At 40.4% G+C, this 17,865-nt stretch overlaps 1 protein-coding gene across 2 annotated transcripts; it reads left to right on the top strand.

Annotated features, from left to right (window-relative positions):
• The first annotated feature begins 95 nt into the window (after positions 1–95).
• LOC311338578 (uncharacterized protein) lies at positions 96–17,611 on the top strand. 2 transcript variants are annotated; one of them, XM_084463874.1, is made up of 12 exons: positions 96–163; positions 340–372; positions 616–918; positions 1,513–1,815; positions 2,672–2,974; positions 3,775–4,077; positions 4,912–5,214; positions 6,603–6,716; positions 7,314–7,412; positions 7,568–7,605; positions 7,714–7,758; positions 16,993–17,611. In XM_084463874.1, exons 1-12 carry the CDS (start codon positions 112–114, stop codon positions 17,074–17,076), a joined length of 1,980 nt encoding a protein of 659 aa, XP_084320000.1. In that variant the 5' UTR covers positions 96–111; the 3' UTR covers positions 17,077–17,611. The 2 variants fall into 2 exon arrangements, with proteins under 2 accessions (XP_084320000.1, XP_084319999.1); XM_084463873.1 differs by lacking the exon at positions 16,993–17,611 and adding an exon at positions 7,846–8,458.
• The last annotated feature ends 254 nt before the right edge of the window (positions 17,612–17,865 follow it).

A 17,865-nucleotide genomic window follows, 5' to 3' on the forward strand; every position in this document is an offset into this window, starting at 1 on the left:
CAGTTGTATGTAGTTCCGTGTTTTTGATGTCGGTTCACTTCCTTTCTCACGCATTCGTGAAGCTGCAGATGCACAAATGATGAGAGAGCAATCATCACGCGTCTGGAGACAATGCAACTATTGAGAAGCATAGCTGGTCAATCATTTATTGTCTTCGTTATCCGTGAGTTGGCCTCATACGCTTTATTCATACTCCTATAACATGGCCTATAACATATATGATTATTATGTTTCTTTGATACAGTTACTAAAATACTTTTGTATTCCACACTTCCTCATACACATAATCATGCTTCTATTGACCCTTCTCTTGGTCAAAACATTGTTTCCCATCAATAGATTCCTTTCATAATGTCCAAAGCCAAAGCCAAGGTAATTATATTGGTTCAATATAATGTAATATATAGCCTATCATCTGATGTCTTTACGGTAACCCTCACCAGCGTTTCATACATAATGTGGAACTTGATACATCCACTTTGACATGTGTTAATAGGGTTGATTATATTTTTTATTGCCATCATTGGCTGCTGTCTCATTCTATTATTGTGCGCATGTGAATCCACTTCAAACTTCAGGGGCTGTTTTAACTAACCATAATCTTTCCAATATCAGCCCTTCCTCAGTCTATATTGACGGCGACTGCCTCATTCATCGGAGAGGAAGAGTCCGTTACACTTTATTGTTCGGCAAATGAAAGGGACCGTACTAAACAATGTTATATTTACTGGAGTAGTCCAACGAACGTCCGAAATAATATCGCCTACGAATGCCAGGCGACATTTACAGGCTCTGAGCTCCTGGCACGTACCGGGGCTCTCGCTGAGGTGAAGGTTCGGTGTTTTTACACCGTGAGGTGGAGGCTTAAGGATGAGTTTGCTCCACCCAGCGACATCGTGTCTATCACTGTAGAAAGAGGTGAGTGACTACCATACACATTTGATGCAGTTATTATACAGTGATGCTGTGCATATATATATATATATATATATATATATACAGTGGTAGGTGGTAAGTGGTATAGACACCCCTATGTTAAATTCCATTAAAGGCAGGCAGATTTTTATTTTTAAAAGCCAGTTATCAGGATGCATAGTAACCTGGATCCATGAAATTACTGGCTTTTAAAAATAAAAATCTGCCTGCCTCTATGGGAATTTAACATAGGGGTGTCTATACTTATGCACCCTGTATTTTAATGGAGAACATTTATTTATTCACGATACATTATTCATTCACAAAGCAAATTGTTGTCCGTAAAGGTTGGATTTTTCCTCATTTGTTTAATTAAGGCATTAAGATTAATTTCCAAAAGTTGATTTTTTATTACTCTTTTTAGTCAACTTTAGCATGGGTGCCTAAACTTATGCCTACCACTGCATATATATATATATATATATATGTGTGTATATAATGACCATTGACTGCTGTCTCATTCTATTATTGTGAGCATGTGAATCCACTTCAAACTTCAGGGGCTGTTTTAACTAACCATAATCTTTCCAATGTCAGCCCTTCCTCAGTCTATATTGACGGCAACTGCCTCATTCATCGGAGAGGAAGAGTCCGTTACACTTCTTTGTTCGGCAAATGCAAAGGACCCACCTGAACAATGTTATATTTACTGGATTAGTCCAACGAATGTCCAAAATAATATCGCCTACGAATGCCAGGCGACATTTACAGGCTCTGAGCTCCTGGCACGTACCGGGGCTCTCGCTGAGGTGAAGTTTCGGTGTTTTTACACCGTGAGTCGGAGGCTTAAGTATGAGTTTGCTCCACCCAGCGACATCGTGTCTGTCACTGTAGAAAGAGGTGAGTGACTACCATACACATTTGATGCGGTTATTATACAGTGAGGCTGTGCATATATATATATATATATATATATATATATATATATATATATATATGCAGTGGTAGGCATAAGTTTAGGCACCCATGCTAAAGTTGACTAAAAAGAGGAATAAAAAATCCTCTTTTGGAAATTGATCTTAATGCCTTAATTAAACAAATGAGGAAAAATCCAACCTTTAAGGACACCAATTTACTTTGTGAATGAATAATGTATCGTAAATAAATAAATGTTCTCCATTAAAATACAGGGTGCATAAGTATAGACACCCCTATGTTAAATTCCCTTGCTTAGAGGCAGGCAGATTTTTATTTTTAAAAGCCAGTTATCAGGATGCATAGTAACCTGGATCCATGAAATAACTGGCTTTTAAAAATAAAAATCTGCCTGCCTTTAAGGGAATTTAACATAGGGGTGTCTATACTTATGCACCCTGTATTTTAATGGAGAACATTTATTTATTTACAATACATTATTCATTCACAAAGCAAAATAGTTGTCCTTAAAGGTTGGATTTTTCCTCATTTGTTTAATTAAGGCATTAAGATTCATTTCCAAAAGATGATTTTTTATTACTCTTTTTAGTCAACTTTAGCATGGGTGCCTAAACCTATGCCTACCACTGCATATATATATATATATATATATATATATATATATATATATATATATATATATATATATATATATATATATATATATATATATACGTATATAATGACCATTGACTGCTGTCTCATTCTATTATTGTGAGCATGTGAATCCACTTCAAACTTCAGGGGCTGTTTTAACTAACCATAATCTTTCCAATGTCAGCCCTTCCTCAGTCTACATTGACGGCAACTGCCTCATTCATCGGAGAGGAAGAGTCCGTTACACTTCATTGTTCGGCAAATGCAAAGGACCCACCTGAACAATGTTATATTTACTGGATTAGTCCAACGAATGGCCAAAATAATATCGCCTACGAATGCCAGGCGACATTTACAGGCTCTGAGCTCCTGGCACGTACCGGGGCTCTCACTGAGGTGAAGGTTCAGTGTATTTACACCGTGAGTCGGAGGCTTAAGTATGAGTTTGCTCCACCCAGCGACATCGTGTCTATCACTGTAGGAAGAGGTGAGTGACTACCATACACATTTGATGCAGTTATTATACAGTGAGGCTGTGCATATATATATATATATATATATATATATATATATATATATATATATACAGTGGTAGGCATAAGTTTAGGCACCCATAAAGTTGACTAAAAAGAGGAATAAAAAATCCTCTTTTGGAAATTGATCTTAATGCCTTAATTAAACAAATGAGGAAAAATCCAACCTTTAAGGACACCAATTTACTTTGTGAATGAATAATGTATCGTAAATAAATAAATGTTCTCCATTAAAATACAGGGTGCATAAGTATAGACACCCCTATGTTAAATTCCCTTAGAGGCAGGCAGATTTTTATTTTTAAAAGCCAGTTATCAGGATGCATAGTAACCTGGATCCATGAAATTACTGGCTTTTAAAAATAAAAATCTGCCTGCCTCTATGGGAATTTAACATAGGGGTGTCTATACTTATGCACCCTGTTTTTTAATGGAGAACATTTATTTATTCACGATACATTATTCATTCACAAAGTAAATTGGTGTCCTTAAAGGTTGGATTTTTCCTCATTTGTTTAATTAAGGCATTAAGATCAATTTCCAAAAGAAAATTTTTTATTCCTCTTTTTAGTCAACTTTAGCATGGGTGCCTAAACGTATGCCTACCACTGCATATATATATATATATATATATATATATATATACACGTATATAATGACCATTGGCTGCTGTCTCATTCTATTATTGTGAGCATGTGAATCCACTTCAAACTTCATGGGCTGTTTTAACTAACCATAATCTTTCCAATGTCAGCCCTTCCTCAGTCTATATTGACGGCAACTGCCTCATTCATCGGAGAGGAAGAGTCCGTTACACTTCTTTGTTCGGCAAATGCAAAGGACCCACCTGAACAATGTTATATTTACTGGATTAGTCCAACGAATGTCCAAAATAATATCGCCTACGAATGCCAGGCGACATTTACAGGCTCTGAGCTCCTGGCACGTACCGGGGCTCTCGCTGAGGTGAAGTTTCGGTGTTTTTACACCGTGAGTCGGAGGCTTAAGTATGAGTTTGCTCCACCCAGCGACATCGTGTCTGTCACTGTAGAAAGAGGTGAGTGACTACCATACACATTTGATGCGGTTATTATACAGTGAGGCTGTGCATATATATATATATATATATATATATATATATATATATATATATATATATATATATATATATATATATATATATATATATGCAGTGGTAGGCATAAGTTTAGGCACCCATGCTAAAGTTGACTAAAAAGAGGAATAAAAAATCCTCTTTTGGAAATTGATCTTAATGCCTTAATTAAACAAATGAGGAAAAATCCAACCTTTAAGGACACCAATTTACTTTGTGAATGAATAATGTATCGTAAATAAATAAATGTTCTCCATTAAAATACAGGGTGCATAAGTATAGACACCCCTATGTTAAATTCCCTTGCTTAGAGGCAGGCAGATTTTTATTTTTAAAAGCCAGTTATCAGGATGCATAGTAACCTGGATCCATGAAATAACTGGCTTTTAAAAATAAAAATCTGCCTGCCTTTAAGGGAATTTAACATAGGGGTGTCTATACTTATGCACCCTGTATTTTAATGGAGAACATTTATTTATTTACAATACATTATTCATTCACAAAGCAAAATAGTTGTCCTTAAAGGTTGGATTTTTCCTCATTTGTTTAATTAAGGCATTAAGATTCATTTCCAAAAGATGATTTTTTATTACTCTTTTTAGTCAACTTTAGCATGGGTGCCTAAACCTATGCCTACCACTGCATATATATATATATATATATATATATACGTATATAATGACCATTGACTGCTGTCTCATTCTATTATTGTGAGCATGTGAATCCACTTCAAACTTCAGGGGCTGTTTTAACTAACCATAATCTTTCCAATGTCAGCCCTTCCTCAGTCTACATTGACGGCAACTGCCTCATTCATCGGAGAGGAAGAGTCCGTTACACTTCATTGTTCGGCAAATGCAAAGGACCCACCTGAACAATGTTATATTTACTGGATTAGTCCAACGAATGGCCAAAATAATATCGCCTACGAATGCCAGGCGACATTTACAGGCTCTGAGCTCCTGGCACGTACCGGGGCTCTCACTGAGGTGAAGGTTCAGTGTATTTACACCGTGAGTCGGAGGCTTAAGTATGAGTTTGCTCCACCCAGCGACATCGTGTCTATCACTGTAGGAAGAGGTGAGTGACTACCATACACATTTGATGCAGTTATTATACAGTGAGGCTGTGCATATATATATATATATATATATATATATATATATATATATATACAGTGGTAGGCATAAGTTTAGGCACCCATAAAGTTGACTAAAAAGAGGAATAAAAAATCCTCTTTTGGAAATTGATCTTAATGCCTTAATTAAACAAATGAGGAAAAATCCAACCTTTAAGGACACCAATTTACTTTGTGAATGAATAATGTATCGTAAATAAATAAATGTTCTCCATTAAAATACAGGGTGCATAAGTATAGACACCCCTATGTTAAATTCCCTTAGAGGCAGGCAGATTTTTATTTTTAAAAGCCAGTTATCAGGATGCATAGTAACCTGGATCCATGAAATTACTGGCTTTTAAAAATAAAAATCTGCCTGCCTCTATGGGAATTTAACATAGGGGTGTCTATACTTATGCACCCTGTTTTTTAATGGAGAACATTTATTTATTCACGATACATTATTCATTCACAAAGTAAATTGGTGTCCTTAAAGGTTGGATTTTTCCTCATTTGTTTAATTAAGGCATTAAGATCAATTTCCAAAAGAAAATTTTTTATTCCTCTTTTTAGTCAACTTTAGCATGGGTGCCTAAACGTATGCCTACCACTGCATATATATATATATATATATATATATATATATATATATATATATATATATATATATATATATATATATATATACACGTATATAATGACCATTGACTGCTGTCTCATTCTATTATTGTGAGCATGTGAATCCACTTCAAACTTCATGGGCTGTTTTAACTAACCATAATCTTTCCAATGTCAGCCCTTCCTCAGTCTACATTGACGGCGACTGCCTCATTCATCGGAGAGGAAGAGTCCGTTACACTTCTTTGTTCGGCAAATGCAAAGGACCCACCTGAAAAATGTTATATGTACTGGATTAGTCCAACGAATGGCCAAAATAATATCGCCTACGACGAATGCCAGGCGACATTTACAGGCTCTGAGCTCCTGGCACGTACCGGGGCTCTCGCTGAGGTGAAGGTTCGGTGTTTTTACACCGTGGATGGGCGGCCTGCTCCACACAGCGACATCGTGTCTATCACTGTAGGAAGAGGTGAGTGACTACCATACACATTTCATGCTCTGTTATTATACGGTGGTACTGTGCATCTATATATATATATATATATAATTCTAGCATATAGGCCTACTTCAGTATGTTTGCTTTATTACTGATTGGATTCATTTCCTGTACTGTACTTAGCCGATGTGACAAGAAGCAGGTAGCAGGTCCTCAATTTCTGTTAGTTTTACTTCTGCCGTGCAACTGAGACTAGCCTCAGATTAAACTATTGAACTATTTCTCTCCCAGTTGTCACTGCCAGTCCTACGTCAGCCAGTCCTACGTCAGCCAGTCCTACGTCAGCCAGTCCTACATCAGCCAGTCCCACCAGTGCTGCCACAACCGTAGTAGAGCCCAACTCAGGTGACAAAACATATTCATTCTGTTCACGGTCGATTCATTTGTTGTAGTCACTTTTACTTTTTACACATATATGTATATATATATATACTGAATATATATGTATATATATATATATACTGAATATATATGTATATATATATATATACTGAATATATATGTATATATATATATATATATATATATGAGCTATCTTCTCTCCATTGTCACGGGCAGTCCTATGTCAGCCAATTCTACTGTCCTACCTATAACAACAATAACTCAAGACTGTAAAGATGTGTACCTTGTGTTATTTTTTCTTTGTGGTGTTTCCTTGAGGACTGAGGGAGTCTTATTATCAATTGCACAATCATTTGTAATTCCATGCTATTCCATAAATTGGGAAACTAAGGTGTAAGATGATGGTTGAATGGTAGTGAATGTACACTTATTGTAAAGGGTTTCCACTCATCACCAGTTTATTCAATGCTTGATTTTGTACTTGACACAGCTGATGATTGTTGTTCATTTTGCTAACCCATATAACACTAGATTTGTGATAATTCCCTTAAACAATATGAAGAGAAACCAACACAAATTTCCCCTTCTGTCTCATTACAGGACGCCTATTGTTAAAGTCTGCAATCATACTAATAGTATGTTGTGGATTCATTGTGTTTCTGATCATTCTGCTGTTGGCTGTTTGGAGGAGGAGAAAGAGTGAGTTTAAACTGGTATAAATACACAAATAACGCTAATATAAAATGGATGTGTATATTTGAAAATACCATAAATACCGTTCCAGAAACACAACGTAGCTATTGAAATGTGTGTATACATCTTTGTTGAACGTTTCTTATGGGATTGTTTTGTAGAAAACACGATGGAAATGAAGAGTCTCCATACTGGATCGGTAAGTAAAACACAAAAATAAAGTAAACTTCTTTGGATGATGTAGTCAATTATTGAAGACTCTTAATCAGGATTGATCTATCTCACTCTACTGTTCACATTCATTTAGTTAAAAGTGGTTAATCGCTCCGGCAGCTGCATGAAAGAGGAAGATGTAAGTACAACATCAGCCATGGTCCGTTTTCAATGAGTTGAAAGTCAGACTAACGTCAATGTTTTGGTTGGATTTGTGTTTGTCAAGGTCTACCACGTGTACAGCACTATCTCAGCGGAGCCCAGCTCACCCAGCCAGACGTTGGTATATAACCTTCTGCAGGCCCAGTGACCTCATGTTCCTGCAGGTCCACTGACATAACAAACCTTGTTTTGGCTTGTTTGTTTTTTAGTGCTGTGCTTCAAAACAATGTGAATGCCACATTAAAGAAATGTATGGCAATTATTTTGCAACTAGGAAGATGTGTGTATCACGTGCATATGAACAAAGGCATACAAACAAACCAAAAACAATGGTTGAATGGTGAAAAATATGTCTGTTTATTCAGTTATTTTTTGTGTCAACAAAATGACTAAAAAAATGACTTCTTTATTATGGCCAATGTAACACTTATAAATTGTATTTAGTTGACATGCATATCTAGCTTGAATTATATGTCTTTACATTTACAAAGAGGGAACGTGAAGAAAAAGAATATTACTTTGTTTTAGCAGCAATCTGTAGAATATTTTCAAGAATTTAGCTATCGAGTGTTGCCATATGTATTTTGTATTTTGTTATATTTACCAAAGGTATAATGGGGAATCTGCCTGCATTCATACATCAAATACTTTTAATCACAATAAACCAGAGAAGCACGTATGGACATTTAAGTTTCCCCTTTCAAACTCAACCTGTTTGCTTGTGGCCGTTGCCTACGTACAGTCAGAAAAGCAAGATGTCTGCTATGAACCGCAATGGGTTTTCATTTATGTATCTAAGCTGCGGCAAACCCTTCCTCTTCTTTCTTCCTCAATCGATAAATATAAATTAATCTCTTGGTAACAAAGAAGCAGTTCTTCTCCTCTCTTCTCTCTGTGAAATACCCTTTGGTACGGCGCTGTGAACGAATCCCATTTGGATGGGCCATATTCTTTATGTATTCATGTGTTACAAGCTTTGTCTGTGAATGAGATGTGGTCTGCTTAGTTGGGGCTGCTGAGGTCCACTCCTGGGTCCCAGAAGAGCTGGCGAGGCTTTAGTCACCTGCTGATGAGGGAGGTGAGCAGGGGGAACAGGGCTGCGCTCAGAGGACTAGAGAGGCCTGTGGCCGATCCGCACTCCATGGCGTTTTCCTACCGAACAACAGGAAACACACAGTATGTACAGGAGGTCATCTCTGCCATTTGCAAACCAGTGCTTGATGTCACGCTTCAGCACATTGATTACAATTATAAAATGGCTGTAACATCTTAATGTGTCTTTGACACACACACACACACACACACACACACACACACACACACACACACACACACACACCCCCCCTCTGGGTGAAAAGGATGACACGATTCTGGCTTCTTCCTGTCCTTCTGAAACTTCAGTCTGTCACATTTCAGTGACCCACCGTTCTGGTTTTAGTTCAAGCCAACACGGCACTTTTAATCAAAATCAAACACAAAGTATCTTACTACTCAACAGAACAAAAAACATCTTTGGAGGAATCCACAGTCTTGTTCTTCAGGGTGGAAACGCCTCACCCCTGACGACTGGTCTCTCCGCATACACGACCCGGGAGAGCCCTGAATGAGTGTAGCACGGAGCACCTGCTCCTCAGGTGCTCCGCATTTCAATGATTGGCTGGCACCAATGCTCTCACTGGCGCCATCTGTTGGAAATCTGTGGTACACAGCCTCCACAACCTGCCCCCTGGACCTCCAGGGGCGCTGTGCCCGAGACGGGTTGCCACAGTACAAAGCAGTTAAAGTAAACCTGCTGTACATTGCTGTTCTCAGTATTGGCTCTACATGATATTACATGCACGGAAACATCTCAGGACAAAGTGAAACTGAAAGAGGTTAATTACATGCTGCTATAAAACCACATTCGCACTATTGTCCACGTTTTAATCAAGAATATACATGATCTCTATAGGATCTATGGTGACTGGAGGGGCAGAGCTGCAGTCACACTTGTTCTCCACACGACGACCATGAAGAGATTGCTGCTGGGAATCTGTTGTATTACAAATGATCTGCAAGACACGGGGACAAGCCTCCCCCGCCCGTGCTGTCAGGTATCCCTGCTTACCTGCGCCTCACGTCCGCGGCCCCTCCTCGCAAAAACCGCTCCAGGAGGCGTGGAAGGAGGGGAGGTCTGCTGGTGAAACTGAAGATCAAACTGTCCCTAAATCGAGCTGCCGCTCGGCGTGTGGTGCGATGGCTCCGTCCTGTTGTTTCTGTCCCGCCTGTTACTCCTGCTGAAGCCTTCCTCGACCGTCATGCTGCTATACTGCCTCGTCCACCTCTGTTTCCAGCCCTTCATGCTGCCCCGACAGCGTTGACCGGACCGCGCCGTTCTCAAGTCCCCACTCGATGACGTTCCCTGCGTAGGTGTGGCCGTGGTGTCGACCACTCCAGCCTACACCTGTTGAAGCGCACCGGACCTCCGTCTAGTAACGAGCAAACCCTCCAGATGGCCTTGATTAACGTGCGGTCCCTGGCGAGTAAAACCTTCATGCTTAACGACTTTTTTATTTCCCGGGAGCTGGACTTTCTGTTTCTGTGTGAGACCTGGGTCTCTATTGGCGAAAACATGCCGTTCTCTGAACTCCTTCCACCGGACTGTAACTTTTTTAATTTCCCCCGAGCGACGGGGAGAGGCGGAGGTGTCGCCTCTGTTTACAAGTCGTTTTTTCACTGTCGGCAGATTCCACACGCTGGTTTTGCTAGCTTTGAACTGCAACTCTTTGAATTAATTCTGTCGTTCCCCGTTTTGTGTGCAGTGGTGTACCGTCCACCTAAATTCAACAAAGACTTCATCCATGACTTTGCTGATTTTTTGTCTGGGCTTATGGTTAAATATGATCACATAATAATTTGTGGAGATTTTAATGTCCATGTTTGTTGTGAGTCACAGCCTCTGACCCGGGACTTTCTGAACCTCCTCGACTCATTCAGTCTTAAGCAAGCTGTCTCCGGCCCAACGCACGATAAGGGTCACACACTAGATCTCGTGTTATCCTATGGTGTTTCTGTCTCTGTGGATGAAATCTGTGCCTTGTCTTTCTCTGACCACTCCCCAATTCTGTTCTCTATGTCAGTCCCATGCTCAGGTAGTACCTCTCCAAACGGGTCTCGCGCTTGATTAACCCCTCGACCGCTGGGCTTTTTTCAGCCGCTTTCAACGACTCCCCTTGTGTAGGCCATCACTGGGCCTTAGCTCTGTTTACACTGCTGATAAGCTTCTATCCATGTTCTCGTTAGCTTGCACTGGCATCCTGGACTCCGTTGCTCCTTTTAAGCACAAACGCACTAAAGCTCAGTCATCACCTTGGCTCAACGATGCTACGCGCGACCTCCGACGTGCCTGTAGGGGGGCTGAGCGCAAGTGGCAGAAGGACCGCCTTCACGTGTCCCTCCAAATCCTTCGAAGTTGCTTGGCGGATTACCATCGAGCCGTTAAAACCGCCAAATCCCAGTACATTTCCTCCCTGGTCTCCAGTAACAGTCACAAACCCCAGGTTCTCTTCAATACACTTAACTCTCTCATAAATCCCCGTAATGAATCCCCTGTTGTGCCCTCACCTGCCCTCTGTGAAGGCTTTCTAAAATTCTTCATTGAGAAAATTGCAGCACTCAGGCCTTCTGATACCTCTGTCACCCCACTCCCCGCTCTACCCCCTCTCCCCCAGCCAGCTGTCCTCGAGCAGTTTGAGCCCATCACCCTATCCTCCCTCTCTAATGCAGTCAGACATCTGCAGTCCTCCAACTGCCCCTCTGACTGCCTACCCTCCCGTCTTCTCAAGGATCCTACAGTCCTTGACACAGTCGCCCCCTTCCTTCTGCTGTTGATCAACACCATCTTCTCCTCTGGTTGCGTCCCGGCTGCCTTCAAGCATGCCGTGGTGCAGCCACTACTAAAGAAGCCAAACCTTGACCCCTCTATTCTCTCAAACTTCAGGCCTATTTCCAAACTACCCTTCCTGTCTAAAGTCCTTGAGCGTGAAGTTTATGTCCAGCTGCAATCCTTTTTAATCAACAACAACATCTATGAGAAATTCCAGTCTGGCTTTAGAACAGCCCACAGCACAGAGACTGCTCTCCTGAGAGTGCTAAACGACCTGCTCCTGTCCGCTGATTCAGGTAGTCCTGTGATCCTGGTGCTTTTGGATCTTACAGCAGCCTTTGACACGGTGGATCACAGGATCCTGCTGTCTCGGCTAGAGCATCTTGTAGGCATCAAGGGCACAGCCTTGAAGTTCTTCCAGTCCTACCTGGCCAACAGATGCTTCTCTGTTCAGCTTGGGGATTCCATCTCGTCGGTAGCTCCCCTCACCTGCGGGGTCCCTCAAGGCTCTATACTGGGTCCCATTCTATTCCTGCTGTACGTTTTACCCCTAGGGGAAATCATGATCAAACATAACATCTCTTTCCACTGCTTTGCCGACGATGTCCAGCTGTATCTCCCCCTAAAGGTTGATGGGCAGGCTGCACTCCTTCCATTGCTTGACTGTCTGGCTGACATCAAGGCATGGTTGGGTGCAAACTTCCTCAACCTCAATGAGAGCAAGACTGAGGCCATCGTTTTTGGCAAAATCTCTCCGGCCTTCTACACCGATGGCCTGGGCCCTCTCGCTTCTAACATCAGGCCTTCTGTTAGAAATCTGGGTGTGATTTTTGACAGTGCCTTTAAGTTCCAGCAGCAGGTCAGCGCTGTGGTCAGAAAAAGCTTTTTCCACCTGAGAACCCTAGCCAAGGTAAAAGCCTACCTGCCCCAGAGAGACCTAGAGAGAGTCATCCATGCCTTCATAACATCACAACTGGACTACTGCAATGCTCTATACACCGACGTTGATCAGTCACAACTCCGCCGCCTGCAGTTAGTTCAAAACTCTGCCGCCCGACTCCTCACCTCTACAAAAAAGCGCGATCATATCACCCCGGTCCTCGCATCACTTCACTGGCTCCCCATCCGCTACCGCATTGACTTCAAACTTCTCTTGACAGTCTACAAATCCCTCCATGGTCTGGCCCCCACCTACCTCTCTGATATTCTCCACCACCACATCCCTTCTAGAGCACTGCGGTCAGCGGACCAACTTTTGTTGGAGGTGCCCAGGACCAGGCAAAAAACCAGGGGGGACAGAGCCTTTGCGGTGGCAGCTCCCAGACTCTGGAACTGCCTCCCCCTACACATCCGGGCAGCCCAGTCGCTAAATGATTTTAAATCTCATTTAAAGACCCACCTTTTTTCACTGGCCTTCGATTAGCGTTTCCTTTTTCAAGTGCCAGCAAATAGTGTCCCCTAGTTACCTTTTAAATTTCTCTTCTATTTTATCCTATTTTAACTCCCAGAGTCTTTGTCTTTTAATTTTTCATTGTGTATCTGCACTTCCTGTGAAGCACTTTGGTTGCGGCTCAGCCGCATGTAAAATTGTGCTATACAAATAAAACTTGACTTGACTTGACTTGACAAGAGGAAACGAGAAGGAGGGCGATCAAATGACTCGAGATTCGACTTGATTATTGGAATGAAATAACATTGAATGTTCTTTGAGAAAACGAAAATTAGCAACAGCATAAAAAATGACACGGGAAATGTGCAACAGGATTCGATAGACAACGCAGTGGTTTTCAATGAATACCCCAAGTGTGTTTTTACGCGTGCCTGTGGCCTGTGTTGTGGTGGATGAAGCCGTAGGCCTACCTAAAACCGCCCTCACAGTCTATGTTTCCGTCCGGTGTACTGTTTGCTTGGAACCACACACACACACACACACACACACACACACACACACACACACACACACACACACACACACACACACACACACACACACAGTTGCTATAGGCCAGTTGTATGTAGTTCTGTATTTTTGGTGTCGGTCCAATTCCTTATCCACGCATTTGTGAGGCTGCAGAGGCACAAATGGTGAGAGAGCAATCATCACACCTCTGGAGACAATGCAACTATTGAGAAGCATAGCTGGTCAATCATTTATTGTCTTCTTTATCCGTGAGTTGGCCTCATACGCTTTATTCATACTCTGTGTTAGGCCTATAACATGTATGATTATTATGTTTCTTTGATACATTTACTAAAATACTTTTGTATTCCACACTTCCTCATACACATAATCATGCTTCTATTGACCCTTCTCTTGGTCAAAACATTGTTTCCCATCAACAGATTCCTTTCATAATGTCCAAAGCCAAAGCCAAGGTAATTATATTGGTTCAATATAATGTAATATATAGCCTATCATCTGATGTGTTTACGCCAACCCTCACCAGCGTTTCATATATAATGTGGAACTAGATACATCCACTTTGACATGTGTTAATAGGGTTGATTATATTTTTTAATGCCATCATTGGCTGCTGTCTCATTCTATTATTGTGCGCATGTGAATCCACTTCAAACTTCAGGGGCTGTTTTAACTAACCATAATCTTTCCAATGTCAGCCCTTCCTCAGTCTATATTGACGGCGACTGCCTCATTCATCGGAGAGGAAGAGTCCGTTACACTTTATTGTTCGGCAAATGAAAGGGACCGTACTAAACAATGTTATATTTACTGGATTAGTCCAACGAACGTCCGAAATGATATCGCCTACGAATGCCAGGCGACATTTACAGGCTCTGAGCTCCTGGCACTTACCGGGGCTCTCACTGAGGTGAAGGTTCAGTGTTTTTACCTCGTGAGTCGGAGGCTTAAGTATGAGTTTGCTCCACACAGCGACATCGTGTCTATCACTGTAGAAAGAGGTGAGTGACTACCATACACATTTGATGCAGTTATTATACAGTGATGCTGTGCATATATATATATATATATATATATATATATACAGTGGTAGGCATAAGTTTAGGCACCCATGCTAAAGTTGACTAAAAAGAGGAATAAAAAATCCTCTTTTGGAAATTGACCTTAATGCCTTAATTAAACAAATGAGGAAAAATCCAACCTTTAAGGACACCAATTTACTTTGTGAATGAATAATGTATTGTAAATAAATGTTCTCCATTAAAATACAGGGTGCATAAGTATAGACACCCCTATGTTAAATTCCATTAAAGGCAGGCAGAGTTTTATTTTTAAAAGCCAGTTATCAGGATGCATAGTAACCTGGATCCATGAAATTACTGGCTTTTAAAAATAAAAATCTGCCTGCCTCTATGGGAATTTAACATAGGGGTGTCTATACTTATGCACCCTGTATTTTAATGGAGAACATTTATTTATTCACGATACATTATTCATTCACAAAGCAAATTGTTGTCCTTAAAGGTTGGATTTTTCCTCATTTGTTTAATTAAGGCATTAAGATTCATTTCCAAAAGATGATTTTCTATTACTCTTTTTAGTCAACTTTAGCATGGGTGCCTAAACTTATGCCTACCACTGCATATATATATATATATATATATATATATATATATATATATATATATATATATATATATATATATGTATATAATGACCATTGACTGCTGTCTCATTCTATTATTGTGAGCATGTGAATCCACTTCAAACTTCATGGGCTGTTTTAACTAACCATAATCTTTCCAATGTCAGCCCTTCCTCAGTCTACATTGACGGCGACTGCCTCATCCATCGGAGAGGAAGAGTCCGTTACACTTCATTGTTCGGCAAATGCAAAGGACCCACCTGAAAAATGTTATATGTACTGGATTAGTCCAACGAATGGCCAAAATAATATCGCCTACGACGAATGCCAGGCGACATTTACAGGCTCTGAGCTCCTGGCACGTACCGGGGCTCTCGCTGAGGTGAAGTTTCGGTGTTTTTACACTGTGAGGTGGAGGCTTAAGGATGAGTTTGCTCCACACAGCGACATCGTGTCTGTCACTGTAAGAAGAGGTGAGTGACTACCATACACATTTGATGCTCTGTTATGATACAGTGATGCTTTGCATATATATGCATATAATTCTAGCATATACTTCAGTATGTTTGCTTTATTACTGATTGGATTCATTTCCTGTACTGTACTTAGCCGATGTGACAAGAAGCAGGTAGCAGGTCCTCAATTTCTGTTAGTTTTACTTCTGCCGTGCAACTGAGACTAGCCTCAGATTAAACTATTGAACTATTTCTCTCCCAGTTGTCACTGCCAGTCCTACGTCAGCCAGTCCTACGTCAGCCAGTCCTACGTCAACCAGTCCTACGTCAGCCAGTCCCACCAGTGCTGCCACAACCGTAGTAGAGCCCAACTCAGGTGACAAAACATATTCTTTCTTTTCAGCAGGGTGCTCCGCCTCCGATGCAAAATAACAACGGTGGACCTGTTCGTAATTCATTTATACATTTTGAAAATTGTAATGTAATATTTATAATATTTATCAACCTTAATTTTGGGGGGCCCCCCAGGTACTTGGGGGCCTACCCGCTCTGCGTACTCTGAGTATGGGGAGCGCCGGCACTGTATATATTAAACATAAACTGAATCTTATTGTGTGTGTGTGTGTGTGTGAGTAATTAAATGCTTGATTTTGCACCTGACAAAACTTATGATTGTTGTTGATTTTGCTATCCCATATTTCACCATAGATTTGTGATATTTCCCTTAAACAATATGAAACCAACACAAATATCCCCTTCTGTCTCATTACAGGAAGCCTATTGTCAACGTTTGGAATCATACAGATAGTGTATGTTGGAGCTTTTCTGTTTCTGATCATTCTGCTGTTGGCTGTTTTGCACACTTGGAGGAGGAGAAAGAGTGAGTTTAAAGTTGTATGAATATACAAAGAACACTGAGATAAAATGGATGTGTATAATTGAAAATACCCCTATAGTAAGTTTATTCCAGAAACACAACGTAGCTATTGAAATGTGTGTATACATCTTTGTTGAACATTTCTTATGGGATTGTTTTGTAGAAAACACGATGGAAATGTAAAGTCTCCATACTGGATCAGTGAGTAAAACACAAAGATAAAATAAAGTAAACCTCTTTGGATGATGCAGTCAATTATTGAAGACTCTTAATCAGGATTGAAAAGCCTCTCACGCTACTGTTCAAATTAATTTAGTTTAAAGTGGTTAATCGCTCCGGCAGCTGCATAAAAAAGGAAGATGTAAGTACAACATCAGCCATGGTCCGTTTTCAATGAGTTGAAAGTCAGACTAACGTCAATGTTTTGGTTGGATTTGTGTTTGTCAAGGTCTACCACGTGTACAGCACTATCTCAGCGGAGCCCAGCTCACCCAGCCAGACGTTGGTATATGACCTTCTGCAGGCCCATTGACCTCATGTTCCTGCAGGTCCACTGACATAACAAACCTTGTTTTGGCTTGTTTGTTTTTTAGTGCTGTGCTTCAAAACAATGTGAATGGCACATTAAAGAAATGTATGGCAATGACTTTGCAACTAGGAAGATGTATGTATCACACGTGCATATGAACAAAGGCATACAAACAAACCAAAAACAATGGTTGAATGGTGAAAAATATGTGTGTTTATTCAGTTATTTTTTGTGTCAACATGATAAATATGGCTTCTTTATTATGGCCAATGTAACATTCTTAGAAATTGTATTTAGTTGACATGCATATCTAGCTTGAATTATATGTCTTTACATTTACAAAGAGGGAACGTGAAGAAAAAGAATATTACTTTGTTTTAGCAGCAATCTGTAGAATATTTTCAAGAATTTAGCTATCGAGTGTTGCCATATGTATTTTGTATTTTGTTATATTTACCAAAGGTATAATGGGGAATCTGCCTGCATTCACACATCAAATACTTTTAATCACAATAAACCAGAGAAGCACGTATGGACATTTAAGTTTCCTCTTTCAAACTCAACCTGTTTGCTTGTGGCCGTTGCCTACGTACAGTCAGAAAAGCAAGATGTCTGCTATGAACCGCAATGGGTTTTCATTTACGTATCTAAGCTGCGGCAAAACATTCGTCTTCTTTCTCCCTCCATCCATAAATATAAATTAATCTCTTGGGGACAAAGAAGCAGACTTCTTCTTCTTCTCTCTGTGAAATACCCTTTGGTAAGGCGCTGTGAACAAATCCCATTTGGATG

The sequence above is a fragment of the Micromesistius poutassou genome (assembly GCF_964030765.1).
Source record: "Micromesistius poutassou genome assembly, chromosome: 2".
Lineage (NCBI taxonomy): Eukaryota > Metazoa > Chordata > Actinopteri > Gadiformes > Gadidae > Micromesistius > Micromesistius poutassou.

Coding starts and splice junctions, on each gene's coding strand:
- LOC311338578 (XM_084463874.1), top strand. CDS start 112: ATGCAACTATTGAGAAGCATAGCTGGTCAATCATTTATTGTCTTCGTT. Junction 919..1,512: donor GTCTATCACTGTAGAAAGAG/GTGAGTGACTAC, acceptor TTCCAATGTCAG/CCCTTCCTCAGTCTATATTG. Junction 7,606..7,713: donor AGAGTCTCCATACTGGATCG/GTAAGTAAAACA, acceptor ACATTCATTTAG/TTAAAAGTGGTTAATCGCTC.